The sequence below is a fragment of the Grus americana genome, chromosome 4 (assembly GCF_028858705.1).
Source record: "Grus americana isolate bGruAme1 chromosome 4, bGruAme1.mat, whole genome shotgun sequence".
Lineage (NCBI taxonomy): Eukaryota > Metazoa > Chordata > Aves > Gruiformes > Gruidae > Grus > Grus americana.
The window spans coordinates 33,037,214-33,052,046 of record NC_072855.1 but is presented as its reverse complement, the minus strand read 5'-3'; the positions used below and the strand labels follow the sequence as shown (position 1 = coordinate 33,052,046).

The following is a 14,833-nucleotide window of genomic DNA, read 5'->3' as shown; positions in this document are numbered from 1 at the left end:
CAATGACTAAAAGTCTCCATGTTCTTGGGGAGGCTGCCAATGCTGACCAAATGATGGTAGGAGCTGTCCATGATGATCACATGCACAATGACAATGCTGTTGTGGAAACTGGCTGGCTCGCCGGCAACAAGCACATCTGGGCAGTAGTGAAGGTCTACAAACTGATGTTCACCGTCTTTCCCACAGAGATAAATGCTGAGAAGGAAGCTGAATATTGGTGCTGAAGAGCAGGCAGTAGCTAGCAATAGAGGCTTTCAGATGTGAACCTTCATATCTGCAAGTTCTGCCCCCCGATAGTCAGCTTGGGCTACAATGGTGCATTCCCAATACGAGCTTTATAGATGCAAAATCTTGTCTGACTCTGAAGAGACCGCAGTGGACTCCAACCAAAGCCCAGATCAGGACCCAGCCTTCTCATCTCAGCAGATTCTTCCAGCTGCACTAGCACCAGTTTCTGCGTGATGATCAAATCTGGATATGTGTTGGGGTCTCCTTTGGCATGGTCCAACAGCATTGGGCCAGTTGCCATAGCCTGGCTTGCAAAACAGAAGCAGTGAGCAGTAGCATCTCTGAAGCAGAGGGAAGGACTGAAAAGGATGAGTCTTGAGCATTGCTCTTGCATAACCTAGTGGTGTATATTATGCACAAGGCAGATGGCTGGCAAGCATAGTTGCAGAGGTCTGCCCTGTGTGGGCACCAAGACCAGGGAATAGGTATTGAGCCAGTAGGATGTGAATGGTTTTTTTGAGACTCGTATGGACCTAGATCAGCTTTAGACATGTAAGCTGGCAAGTAACAACTTGCTCAGTTTGGTGGTTCACATTGTGGCATGCAACAAAAATACAGTGTAGGCATATGCTTTATGTGTTGACTATAATCATTAAGTTAGTTAACCATTAACATCAGAGTGGACAGTTATGTACAACCATATCTCTAGCTATCTGCAGTTAATTATACATCTCATCTCACACATATTTTTTTCTAGAGATTGCATCCTTTCCACTCAGATGAGGACCTTTCAACCATGATGATTCATGCACCCTGACTCTGACCAGCTAGCAAAAGTATGTTGGAACAATACCTTGGACATTCCACTCTGGGAACAGATCGTCAAATAGTGTCTTCTCATGCATAACCCAAGAAAATAATTGACAGAGATCAAGAACATAAATCTAATACTACACAGGGTGAGGAACTTTCAGGAGTTAGAGAAGACATTTCTTGAGCCTCAGAGCTTTCAGCCAAGGAACGCCAGAAGCAGTTCAAACTTTCCTCAAACCCACCCCAAAATGTATTTTTCCCCCAAATCCAAGAAGCAGTAATGGAACTTGAAAAATACTGACCAGGTGAAAGTGAAACAAAGTGAATTCAAGTATAAAACTGAACAAATTTTGGAAAAGCACATGTGAATTCAGTCATAACCCCCTTTCGGTCTGAACACTGAGGTTTCTATGACCCTTGCTTAATCAGCTATTTCTTAAAAACTAAATTGCTTGTCAGTAGCTGAAAGATTATTGCATAATCTGAACCTTCTTGTCACAGAATGTTAGTAAGCAAGACTTCACTGACAACTTTCATAGTGTCAGCTTATCTCCTTAATACTACGGAGGCCAAGGCAATCAGCTGAAATTCAGAAGGATTTCAAGAGGCACAAGTCAGCCAAAACTGATTCTGGCTGCTTAGTGTGATGGCTGCTTGTCAGCAAGATGGTAGGAATCACACCAGTTTCAGGTCTTTTGCATAGACATTCAAAGAATTGTATTTCACTTTAGCACCTTATTAAAAAAAAAAAAAGAAAGCCCTAATCTTGAAGTTTCCTTTTAAAGTGCAGAGATAAGCAAATTATCTGAAAAGTATGCTTTCATATGGTGTGAATTTGGGATATGAAGCAGCATTTCAGTGAAGTTTCATTATGGATTTTTTTTTACTTGGGAAACAAGTACCATTTTTTTGTTTCCCTACATACGGCATTGGTGCTTCTGTAAAATTTGGAGAATAATCAAAAATAATTTACTGTCAGCACAAATTCATGCATAAATCTCATAACTGAAGAGGCCACATTTACTTCACTGAATTATGATCATCATAGGTTAATGTGAAGTTTCAAGATAAATTAACTCTTCAATATTTTAAACATAGCTTTAGCTAATTCTTATACAAAGACCACGGGATACATTTCTTCTGTTATCTACTTTTTCTTTCTTCTCTGTTCTGTTTTCCCTCAACCCAAATATACCACATCCATTTCTTTTTCTTCATGTTGGGAAAAATGCTCCAGGCAGGCCATTAATACAGTCCCATAAGTTAAGAAAATTTTCTTTGTGAAAATATTGGAAGCTGCCTTGCTATCATGATTTTATTTTTCATTGAACAATACTGCTTCAGACTACGCACAGTTGTGGTCTGCATTGAACTCAGTAGTCTTATTTTCTTCTCCTAAGTTGTTGCTGAGCCTGTGACTGAATGTTTTAATGGAAAAAGTCTGAGAAGATAAAAAAGCATTCTTTTTTCTTTTTTAAGTAATTTTTTAATATCAGTTAAGGGAGTATTTCCTGCCTAAGATTCTGGATGAGATATTGTAAAGGTAGTCAGAGTATCACAGATGCTCCAATTTGGAGAATCCCTACATGACTCTCTAGGAGCTGGGACAGCTTCCTAACACTTCTTCTGCAAGAGAATTCAATTATTCACTGTCACTCATGGCTGATACCTGACTCCGTAGTAAAGCCACTTGCAAAATATCCAATTCCCATTTTTAAGTGCAAGAAACACATTTTTCTGCTATATTTTAATGAAAAGTAAGTTATTAAAAAATAATAAATCATCTTTTCTTCTCAGTTTCTCTACACATTTGGAGATTTAACTTAGGAGCAGACCTGCTCAGATGTATTCAAGCATAGGTATTGTATGGGAAAGCAAGGGAGGGCTCTCTTAGAGGTTCCCAGTATCCCAGTATAGCCATCCATTACAGCAGCGTCCAGCTTAGAAGCAGTAAACGGCGAGATGAAGCAATTGCTTTTCACTAAACTGTCTAATTTTAATAGTTTCCTCAGCTATGGGAATCCTCATGTTAGTAACCAGACATATATCCTCAATCATTCTAGAAATGTATCTGTTTAATTTCTCTGCTATGCATTTCAGGTCAGTTATCAAGTATCTGGCCAGATATCATATACCATATATCACGTATCATATCATGTATCATGTATCATATATCACGTATCATGTATCAGATATCACATATCACATATCATGTACCATATCGGTTCATCTATCTGCCAAATAGGATCAAAACCATTCCATTTCCAGAGATCTGTTGATATTCTTCCCTGCATAAAATTGTTTTTATAACAATGCAACAATGTTTTATAACAAGGCAAAATCAAAGATTGCTTTGAGTAATTCTTGAAGGACATGTTAAAAGGTCAAACCTAGTAAGAGTTAGCTGAGTTAAACAATAAAGTGAAAGCTGCTCCCTGGATCCTTTACCTTGTCACATGCGGCTCCTGCTAGATTAACTGGGGGAGAAGTTTGTGTGTTCAAGTGCATTTGCCACAAGAAACTTGCGTGATCCCTGAAAAAGTTCAAAAGTTATGAAACAAATATAAACAGACACCTTGTTTCTGAATCCATGTTATTGATTATCCCAGGTGTAAACACTATAGACACCTACAAATTGCACATGTGCATTTGCACCTTTGGCTGTTTGGCTGCTATCAGTAGTGGCAATAGGCAATAGGTAAGAGGCAAAGAGGAGTTTTGGTGCTACAGTGTATAAATGCCTGCCATATCTCCAGAGTGAGTGAAATTCCCCCAACTCACCAGCCCCTAGCCCAACTCTTCTTGGTTTGTTTTCTCATTAATTTCACTTCACCTGGTTCACTGTCACCACTCACTTTCAGCTGCCCCCTTGCCTCTGTATCACACAAAAATAACTAAAAACTAGACAGCCACAACAAAACAAAGAGTGCAGCAAGCTCACTTGGCTTACAGACACCAAAGCCAGACAAACACCAAGCCAGAGTCTAGGCAGAGGGAGCTGCAGGGCTGGAAGCCAAGGCAAGAAGAAGGAAAAACAACCTAGTGCTCTGCCTTGCTGCACTAGCAACAGTTAGTTCAGCTCAGCCATACTGTGAGCCTATTACACGTACATACGGCAGTGCAGGGCTGGAGCATCTCTTCTCTGGGATCTTAGCACCAAAGAAAGCTCATCTGGAAAGAAGCTGTAACACTGCAAAACTGCAGTGCCTGCTAAAGGCACATGCTCTTAATGTGGTTTGGTATTGGAAAGAGAATGGCTAAAAATCTTCTTCAAAAAGCTTCTTGTTTCTTCAGCAACATCCTTGTACTGTGGGTGCTCCTAGGATTCTTGTGCATCACAATATTAAAAAAGGCGAGAAGCTTGTCTGTATTAGGTCATACAGCTCCTGTAACAGACTTCTGCAAGAAGGTTCTGCCACTCCCATTGATATTAGTGTCCAAAGTCCTTAAATAAACAAACATGAATTTATGGGGTTTTGGCATTTGTATTTCAAAAGGCTGCAATAGTATCTCCACTAGCATGTTCCCAAAGCATTAATCTTTATCATTTGAAAAGTGGCATGAAAATCTCTGACAAAAGGAAATAAATTATAATTTTGTTACCTTATGAAGGTGTTAAAACAATAGAGCAGCACTGTGAAAATAGTGTAAGAAAAGAATTTTCAAACTACAAAGCAGATGTGCCTAAAATGTGTATTACTATGATGTGCTGGTATTCTTAATCCATAATTACCAATTTACAAGTCACATGTTTCTTTAGTGCATTACAGATGTAAATATATAATTTTCAAAAAATGTATTAATGTATTGTACTATATGGTAAAAAACAGTATTGTTTTCCTTTTTTCTAATATAAAAAGTCTATTTTGCCATGGATCTTACTGGATATTTCCATTAGGAGAAGACTGATTAAAAAGTCAGGTGACCTTTAGGTAATCCTAGTTGGTTGGTTTGTTGTTTTCAACAAACAATGCACAAAGACCTGTATGCTGAATTGCAGGAGAAATTGTTGCCCACAAACCACTTCTTGCCATCACTGGGTCCAGAAGTATTTCATTGGTGAGATGCCACTGGAATCTCTGTGGTTTTTTTTTTTTTTCGCTCCATCCCTTATCCACAAACCCAGAGCTGCACTCAAACCAGTCCTGTCTGCCTTTAGCCCACAGTAACATGGGCTGCCCTAACATCGACGTCTTTGTCCCATGTACCAGACTCTTTAGGTAGGGGATTCTGTCATGCTGGATATAGTTGTCCCAGCAACAAAGCTGTTATACCACCAATTTCAAATTTATTTCTTCCGTACATGATAGTATTTAATATATGTCTTTAAATCTGAATGACCATTTGTGGACTGCACTTGAAAATAAGTGTTAATACAAGTACATAAATTTATTCTTTGAGTTCGTATTATATTAAAATGCAGCCTGCAGGAAATCACCTTTAAACTAGTAAAATACAATTGTAAAAAATAAATCTATAAAGTCTTCCAGATCTAATGTGATGATTGAAATCCAGGCCTACCTGGGTAGGTAGTAACAAATGCAAAATGTCTGAACATTGAGGTGACTCCATCGAATATAACAGAAATTTTTACATATTAGAAGTGAAACATGCTTTCAGGTTTTACTGGATGAGGCTGACTCTACTGCTTATGGATATAGAAAATAAATACACTCGTATCATTACAGCTCTAAGTGACTGGCCTTCTTCATGTGACATTAATCAAGAACTTTCTTGGCAGTTGCAGCACATAGGTAAAACCCTACATAGGTATGGCAATTTAATTTTCCTGCTCCTACATCTTAGTTGAGTCAGAACAGTAGATTACGGAGTGTTATTTTTTGTTGTTACACTCACTGTACCTCTACTGTGGACAGAGGATTTCCTTTCCAAGATTGTTAAGACAGCAGTTTCCATGAGCATGAAATGCAAATGGAAAATGTTAAAGAATTTTTAGAAGGTTGTGCTTACTGCAGCTTTCCATGACAATTGCAATACCATAGAATTATAGAATCATAGAATCATAGAATGGTTTGGGTTGGAAGGGACCTCAAAGATCATCTAGTTCCAACCCCCCTGCCATGGGCAGGGACACCCTCCACTAGACCACATTGCCCAAAGTCCCATCCAACCTGGCCTTGAACACTTTCAAGGATGGGGCATCCACAACTTCTCTGGGCAACCTGTTCCAGTGCCTCACCACTCTAACAGTAAAGAATTTCTTTCTAACATCTAATCTAAATTGACCCTCCTTCAGTTTAAGGCCATTTCCCCTTGCCCTATCACTGCTTGCCCTTGTAAAGAGCCCCTCTCCAGCTTTCCTGTAGGCCCCCTATAGGTACTGGAAGGCTGCAATAAGAGATCCTTCTCTTCTGCAAGCTGAACAACCCAAACTGTCTCAGCTTGTCTTCATAGGAGAGGTGCTCCAGCCCTCTGATCATCTTGGTGGCCCTCCTCTGGTCTTGCTCCAACAGGACCATGTCCTTCTTCTGTTGGGGCCCCCAGAGCTGGATGCAGTACTCCAGGTGGGGTCTCACGAGAGCAGAGTAGAAGGGGGAGAATCACCTCCATCAACTTGCTGGTCACACTTCTTTTGATGCAGCACAGGATCCAGTTGGCTTTCTGGGCACATTGCTGGCTCATGTTGAGCTTGTCCACCAACACCCCAAGTCCTTCTCCTCAGGGCTGCTCTCAATCCATTCTCCACCCAGCCTGTAGCTGTGCTTGGGATTGCCTCAAACCATGTGCAGGACCTTGCACTTGGCCCTGTTGAACTTCATGCGGTTCACATGGGCCCACCTTTCCAGCCTGTCAAGGTCCCTCTGGATGGCATCCCTTCCCTCCAGCATGTCGACCCCACCACACAGCTTGGTGTCATTGGCAAACTTGCTGAGGGTGCACTCAATCCCACTGTCCATGTCGCCGACAAAGATGTTAAACAGCACTGGTCCCAATACTGGTACCTGAGGAACGCCATTTGTCACTAGTTTCCACTTGGACGTTGAGGCGTTGACTGCAATCTTTGAGTGCAGCCATCCAACCAATTCTTTATCCACCGAGTGGTCCATCCATCAAATCCATGTCTCTCCAATTTAGAGACAAGGATGTTGTGTGGGACGGTGTCAAATGCTTTACATAAGTCCAAGGCATAACCCAAGTTCTGTTTATAGCTGCATTTGCCCATTAATTATTTTACCAGCCCAAGACAGGTCAAAAACTCTGGCAGGATGTTGAGCAGCTGATAGCTACATAAACAGTCTCCATTGAGCAATGTTTTAGTTTTGCAACTCTTGATGAATGTGAAGCTGAGATAAAGTGCATTTTCTCTTAAGTCTTGAACTTGGCTGTAATCAATCACAAGATGTAACGGAAAAAGTAAACATCTCTGGGGACTGAAAGTATAACTGTGCTTTCTTCCAACTTTACTTACTCACTGGCAATAGCAAGTGCCAAAAGATGATAATGTATGCAGTGAATCACATCAGTCACAACTAGAAAGGAAACATATTTCAGGGTTGGTAAATTCTTAATTGATTCTGATAGCTCTAGCCTAAAATAGAGAGCAAAATATGCCACTGATCACTTATAAAGTCCACGCTTTATGCAATTCATGCACTTTTATGGGCACCATCCAGTGAATTTTCAAACAGAAAATGGTATCTCCAACCCTCATTTCAGATCTGAGTGAACAGAGTGAAGTGGAACAATTAAAAACCTCAGAAGAGTTTCCATTCAGTTGATGGTGTGTCAGAATATGGTCATACCAGCCACTCCTGCCCAATAACAGCAGTTGAACTACGAGAGAAAGGAGGGCAGAAATGGACTAAAACATGAAGCAGAATGGTCAAATCCAGGCATGACTTATATTCCACTCATAGAATCACAGAATGGTAGGTGTTGGAAGGGACCTCTGGAGATCATCTGGTCCAACCCCCCTGCTAAAGCAGGATCACCTAAAGCAGGTTGCACAGGATCACATCCAGGTGGGTTTTGAATATCTCCACAGAAGGGGACTCCACAACCTCTCTGGGCAACCTGTTCCAGTGCTCTGTCACCCTCAGAGTAAAGAAATTTTTTCTCATATTGAGATGGAACTTCTGTGTTCCAGTTCGTACCTGTTGCCCCTTGTCCTGTTGCTGGGCACCACTGAAAAGAGTCTGGCCCTATCCTCTTGATATCCACCCTTTAGATATTTATAAGTATTGGTTAGATCTCCTCTCAGTCTTCTCCAGGCTAAACAGACACAGCTCTTTCAGCCTTTCCTCGTCAGAGAGATGCTCCAGTCCCCTAATCGTCTTTGTAGCCTTCCGCTGGACTCTCTCCAGTAGTTCCCTGTCTTTCTTGAACTGGGGAGCCCACTTATGATAGTATAGCTTCTGTCTCCTCTAACGAAAGAGTTGGCATAAAAAATCTCATGTTGCTGAACAATCTAGCCATGCCTTAGCAAGAAAGTGACAGGAACGGAGAAACATTGACAGGACTGGAGCCAGTACAGCTATACCCATTGTTACACTTCCCTTGGGGTAAAATGCAGTCACAATTTTTGGTGGCCCCATCTTATTTTCAGCCCATATTTTAGCTTTCACAAAATAGATTAAGCATGCTCTGTTCTCTGCAGGCAAGAGCAGGACATGTAGGGAGCTTCTGCTGCTCTTGCCATGGCCTTTGTGTGCTTTGACAAGTCTCAACATTTCATTCCATCCCTTGATGAGGCTAGTCCCTATTTCTAAAGAATCGCTGGAATACATTGATCAATACAGAACACCTAAGCATTTTACAAGCCTCACTATGTTTTATCAGAAGTAATATCTTAGCACCCCTAGTCATTTGCAAATTGGCAAGTTTCTCTTCTTTGGGAAGTTTCTCTTTTTTTGCTCAGAATATGATAGCGATTCAAAGATGGTTAGAGATACCTATTCATCTTTGTGCAGGTAAGCTGGGGAAACCAGCTCTGTAGCATTTCTTTTTGCTCCAAGAGGTAACATATCTCTTGGACCAGGCAAAGCAAAAGATGGGACAAGGAATTTTGGGCATAAGACTGAAAATGTTGTGTCACAAAAAATCTCCCCTTGTGGAAATCTGAGGATGCAGCAAAATCGTGAATAATAGAAAAACAGACAGGCAGAGCTTGAGATAAACAAAATTCAGTGCTTCAGTTTCAGTAAGTGCAGCTTTTGTCTTTGAGATATAGCACCCGCTGGGCCAGGGAACAAAAAAAAATAGGGGGAGGCGATCTCAGACAGAGCTCCCTTTCATGTTTCTGATCTTATCTTTCCTGAAAGAAAGGACAGAGTGATGTAATTTTAGATAAGACAGCAAACTGCTGAAGAGCCACCTCCAGGCTATACCTTTCGGTGCCCGGGGGAGCAAGCTGCCGACCGGGACCCGGGTCCCCAAAAGGCTGCGGCCGGGCCGGGTCGGGGCCGGGTCGAGCAGGCGTGGAGCATCCCCGCCGCCGAGGCAGCATGGCAGCTGCCGGGGAGGTGGAGCCAGCCGCTGACCTGCCAGCATCGAAACACGGGCACATTATCTGCTTTGAGTAAATCCTCCCTTTTCCCTTCCTACCTGCGCCGGAAAACGCGAGGAAAAATAATAAAAAAATATATTATTAATTTTTTTTTTTTTTTAAGCAGGGCTGGCAGGAGAAAATAGGAGAGAGGCCAGGTGTGTACGGCTGCCTCTCTGCCGGCCGCGGGAGGTGCATGAGGAGCTCGGCTGGGCGCCGCCGCCATGGAGCACATCCGGATGCCCAAGGTGGGTCCCGGCGGGCGGGCAGCGGGGCCGGGCCGGGGCCGGCGGGGAGAGGCAGCCCGGGGCCCCGGCCGCTGCAGCATCCGCGCCACCTTCCGTGCCGGCTCCCGCTTCAGCTGAAAGGAGGCTTTAGCCGCAGCCCTGCGGGCCTGAGGTTGTGCACCGCCATCCTGTGCGTGCTTTGTAGATGCTGCGGTTTTTTTTGGGTTTGGTTTTGGGTTTGGTTTTTTTTTTTTTTTCAGTTTGCTATGAAATCCGCCCAAATACGCCGAGAGGTGAACGTGTGGTTTGCGATACGGCTGAGGATTTATTGGGCATTTTAACTGCCGCTTATTCAATCCTTCCTGTTAACGCAGACACTGTCCATGAGTTGTAGGTATCCAAAATGAGAGGTGTGTTATCTGTTTTTCAGATGCCTTTAGTTTATCCCAGTATTTCAGACCTGGTGATGAATTTGTTTAGTGTTTGTATACTGACATTTGGTCAGTGTAATATTTTTTTAATATAGCTTTCTAAGCATGAGGCCTGTATTTATTAACAAAATTGCTATCTTGCTCTAAAAGAGAAGATACAGTTTTGACACACAAAAAAATTAGATTAAAAGTAATCATAAAAAAGTACCAGAGCAATATGTTAATTTGAAGTGGGGGTGGGATATATTTTCATACATATTTATTTATTTATTTATTAACCCAAACCCCTGCAATTAAGAATTTATTTGTGTTTTATTGTTTATTATCAATATTTAGTATGATGACATGAATTTGAGATGAGGGCCTCTTCTTACTTCATCTAGATTTTTGGGACTTTAGATGTTAAGCTGCAAATATATTAAGAAGATGGCATTTGTAACAATCGCCTTTCCTCTCATCTCATTTCATCTGCCTTTGTGGAAAGGAAGAATATCAGCATAGTAAGAATGTATCCTACCACAGATAGGAAATGATCAGTGAAAGTTGTCCAAACAGATGGTTCTGACCATTAGCTGAAGAATTCTGAAAGCATGAATGAGGACAATAGTGAAAACAAATTAATAAGAGTAGAAAAAAAGTCCTGAAAATAAATGGTTATATTTGCTGTGAATGGAAGACCCGGGCAAGTCCCCATTGCAGTCAATGGAAGCTTATCTGTTAGCTTCTCTACAAGTCCTTAAAATGTTACTATGCATATGTAAAACCCATTTCTGTATCCGAGAGCTGTGAGAAGGCACTGTACTGATGACTCAAGACACTGAAAGTCTTACTCAGTGCAATGTGATTCTGCCGTCTTGGTTCCTGGCATTCCCTTACATTATAGCTATGCTAAAAATTATCCCTCTAATATAACTAAGCAATTTAAAAGGCATGATTTAAAGGTACATGAGATACAAAAATCCTTTAAAATTTCTTACATAAATGTAGAAAATCCAGAACAATTAACATGAGTTGGTACTGAAATACTTCATCTCTCCACTTACTCCTAAATACACTGACAAGTCAGTGTACCTACAGTTGCCCAGCAGTATCTTTGATTTGTTTGTGCAAAAAACTTCAGCTTAAAATCAGCCACCAGAACAGTGTTGGTTTTTTTGTTGTTGTTGTTGTTGCGTTCGATTTACTGAATCTGGTTATGATGATTTGGAACTTAATGTTAAAAGATTTCCAATGCCAGCAATGTAAAAATAGGTAGGGGAAAGCTATGTGAATATAGGGGTATTCTCACTGTATCATGTAGTAGTCTCTGGTATAAAATTTCCTGACTCCATCCAATTTTGTCCTAAGACAAATTTGACAAGCAACTGCACTACTCTTTAAAGGTATTAATCTCAGAATAATGACACTTTCCTTGATTTGCAAACCCAGCCAAATGGAAAATCAAGATAAATCCCATACTTAGAAAATTAATAAACTTAACAATATCTGAAAAGAAAATTCCTGCCCCAAGTAAAAGCTTTTCCTTCTAAAGGCAGTAAAAATGTCTATATCACATGATGTCTATTAGCAGTTGGCAATTGTTTTTTATTTTAATTGAAGTATAACTGTAGTGAATGATGGTTTGTAAATATTAAAATAAATCTGAGATAATTAAAATAAATCTGAGATAACATAACTGTCATAAAAAAGCAGAAAGAAATTACATACCAGTTGGATAAGTAGTTCATTTAGATCATTACTCTGTGTCTGACAGTAGCAGAAGGAGAGCATGTAAACCTGGCCACATTCTGCACCCTCTCAGCATCCACAGTTGTATTAGGGTCTAACCCTTCCTATTTTGATTAGTGTATGTTTATGTACCTCCCTGTGTGAGTCTGCCAAAGCTCCTTCTGAACATGCTGACACCCTCTGCCTCCACAGCCTGCATGGAAGCAAGTTCCAGAAGATCATGGCTGTACAAAAAATTACTTTATCTGTTAAAAAGTTCTTAGTAGTTTCATTCAATACCCCCTACTTCTAGCTTCAAGAATTTGGTGAATAACAGTTCCATGTTCACCTTATCCATGCCTTCACTGTAAATCTTGATCACAACCCACCAGATTCTGATAATTTCAGAGAAATGTCAACAATGACCCCAAGATCTCTTTCCTGTGTGGTAACTATCAGTTCTGAGCCTGTGGTTGTGTAGATATGGTTAAAGTTGTTTTTCCCACAGACACACTGCTTTATGTCTATCTGTGTTGAAGCTGTTACGTGTCTCTTTTGCCCACACAGTTTTTGCAAGGCTTTTCTGAGTTTTTGTGCCACAGGTAAAGCATTTGGCTGTCTAAGACAGCTTATGGTCATCCACAGACTTGAGGATTTCACTGTTTATTCTTTTCTTCAGGTCACTGAGAAAGTTGAATAAAACCAGTCCCAGCACCAGACTTTGTAGGACTTCACTACTGACTCGTCTCCATCCTGAAAAGAGACCATTAAGCCCCAGTCTTTGCTTCCTGTCCTTTAAGCACCTTTGACTGTAAATGGACCTTTCCTCCAGTACCATGGCAACTTAGTTTCTGTAATAACCTTTGATTGTCAGTAGCTTTTTTTTTTTGAACTCTAAATATATTATGTCTGGATCACCTTTACCCATGTACTTTGTGGCAGCATCACAGACTTCAGCAGGATTTCCCTCTGCAAAAGCTATTCTGGTTCTTTCCCAACAGACTATGTGTATCCACCTGCTCAACAAGCCTGTTCTTTTACACGCTGTTGACATAACTACATGATTTTGCTAATAACACATTGTCTACTCTTTCACCAAAACACGATACCTTTAAATCTGGTTCTGAAGAATTTAACTGCTGTCTCTCCTTTGCAAGTAAAAGTAGCAAGTCGAGCAGAAATAGAAACGAGGTCTCTTGACAGTTGTCTGTTAGACAAAACTGTTTTTCTTCATTATTTTTGAAATGGTATTCCCTAGACCTCCTGGACCTTCACTGGACCTTCTGGATAACCTGCTAACAGTCACTCATTGCTAAATAGAGTCATATATAACTCCAATAATCTTTTAAAAATTAAAAGTTAGTAAAACCACTGTCTGCCATGAGTATGGATTGAGCATAGTTTAGGATAACTGCCAAAACCCCAAAAATTTACAAACTGCTCATAACAGTCACAAAAATGAATAAGCAATACTTCTGCACAGACTAGAAGCACATCTTGTTAACATGTGTAGAGATATGTTGGGCCATGGACAGGTTGACAGTTAAAAAGCTCTGAAGATATGTTTACTTCACAGGGGGACTTCATGCACTGTTGTTAATCAGTTACTTTATTTTATTTACCACTGTTCCGTATCATTTGTCTTTGTATATTGGCAGCAGGCCTACTGTATGGCTGCCTTATAATAAAGAATACATCAGACTTATCCCTGGTGTAACAGCTGTCTTCAGTGAAGTTAGCCCAGAAATCATTTGGCTCAGTATCTCTTGTTAATACTTGGGATGACTTGAGTTGCTCGAGTACTTTCATTTTGTGATGTTATGGTAAGGTATTTCCTTTCAATGATCCCTTTCTCAGGTAGAATTTAAGATATGCTGCCATTTCTCTTGATGCCAAATCTTTCTACCAGATGCATTACTTTCCAAAACAAATTTCCATAATCTGTAAATGAGCATTGTTTCCTTTTGTTTTCAGTCTATTTTCCTTTCCATAGTTCTTCCTTTTCATTCAAAAAGCTTTATAATACAGGTCAATTTTCCCAATGTCTCCATCAGGAAACCTTTATGATTTGCATCCACTTTATATATGACACATGTAAATGACAAAAAATTTGTCCAGGTACTCATCTAGGTCAATGGCAAAATTGAACCCAGCATGCCTCATCTTTACTCTCCATCTGCTGGGTTGCTGGATCTCAACCTATTTTTAAACTAAATTGGCATTAGTACCATTGCTCTCTGTGTGCCTTCCATTGAGATGGGAGGTGATGTTACAGTTAAGTTCTACATACTCAGGCTACCGTTCTTTTTGGAAAAGTTCACTTTCACTTCAGTGATGTAGGAAGGTGGCAGCAGTCCTGAGGCAGTATCAGGAACCACCTGGGGCTGTGGGCTGGTGGTTTCCCCTACAAGGCAGGGAATGGAGTGCCACCAGCACTTTGCCATAGTGGCCCTAACTCTTGGCTAAACTTTTATGAAGTTTGCTATTTAGGAAAGGCAGAGAAGGTAAGGCTGGCATGCTCCTTGCCCTTTAGTATTGTTTTGGGTCATCAGCTTACAGTAGACACTTTACTGCAACCTCTTTTGAGTGCCAAGTTGATTTTCTGCTTTTCAAGAGTTGTGTAAAGGTGGACTGTATTCACTTTTCTGTTCTAAGTATACAGCTTAGAGCAGTGCACCTTAGAGCTCAGCTGGTGCTTTCTGATTCCATAACTGTTTTCTAAATTTACATCATGGTTAGGAAATGTTTAACCTATTCTGGGGCCAGACACGTTTAATGACTTCAAACATGTCATTCTACTTGACTGCTTATACTCAAAGTGATGCATTAAAACACCTACACTAATTCTGGACACTTTGATTTTGTGCATTATAGATTTTTTATTGTTAATAAATCTTCCCTATTTAGCATGCAATTTTGTT

At 40.6% G+C, this 14,833-nt stretch overlaps 1 protein-coding gene across 3 annotated transcripts in view; it reads left to right on the top strand.

Annotated features, from left to right (window-relative positions):
* MTMR7 (myotubularin related protein 7) overlaps positions 1-14,833 on the top strand; it is a 73,588-nt gene that overhangs the window by 17,501 nt on the left and 41,254 nt on the right. The window contains exons 1-2 of one of the 3 annotated variants that reach the window (XM_054823781.1): positions 9,335-9,580; positions 9,675-9,795. In XM_054823781.1, coding sequence (XP_054679756.1) covers positions 9,772-9,795 — 24 coding nt within the window. In that variant the 5' untranslated portion in view covers positions 9,335-9,580; positions 9,675-9,771. Of the gene's footprint in view, positions 1-9,334; positions 9,581-9,671; positions 9,796-14,833 lie in introns of those variants that run through there. The other 2 variants (XM_054823783.1, XM_054823782.1) reach the window with 2 other exon arrangements.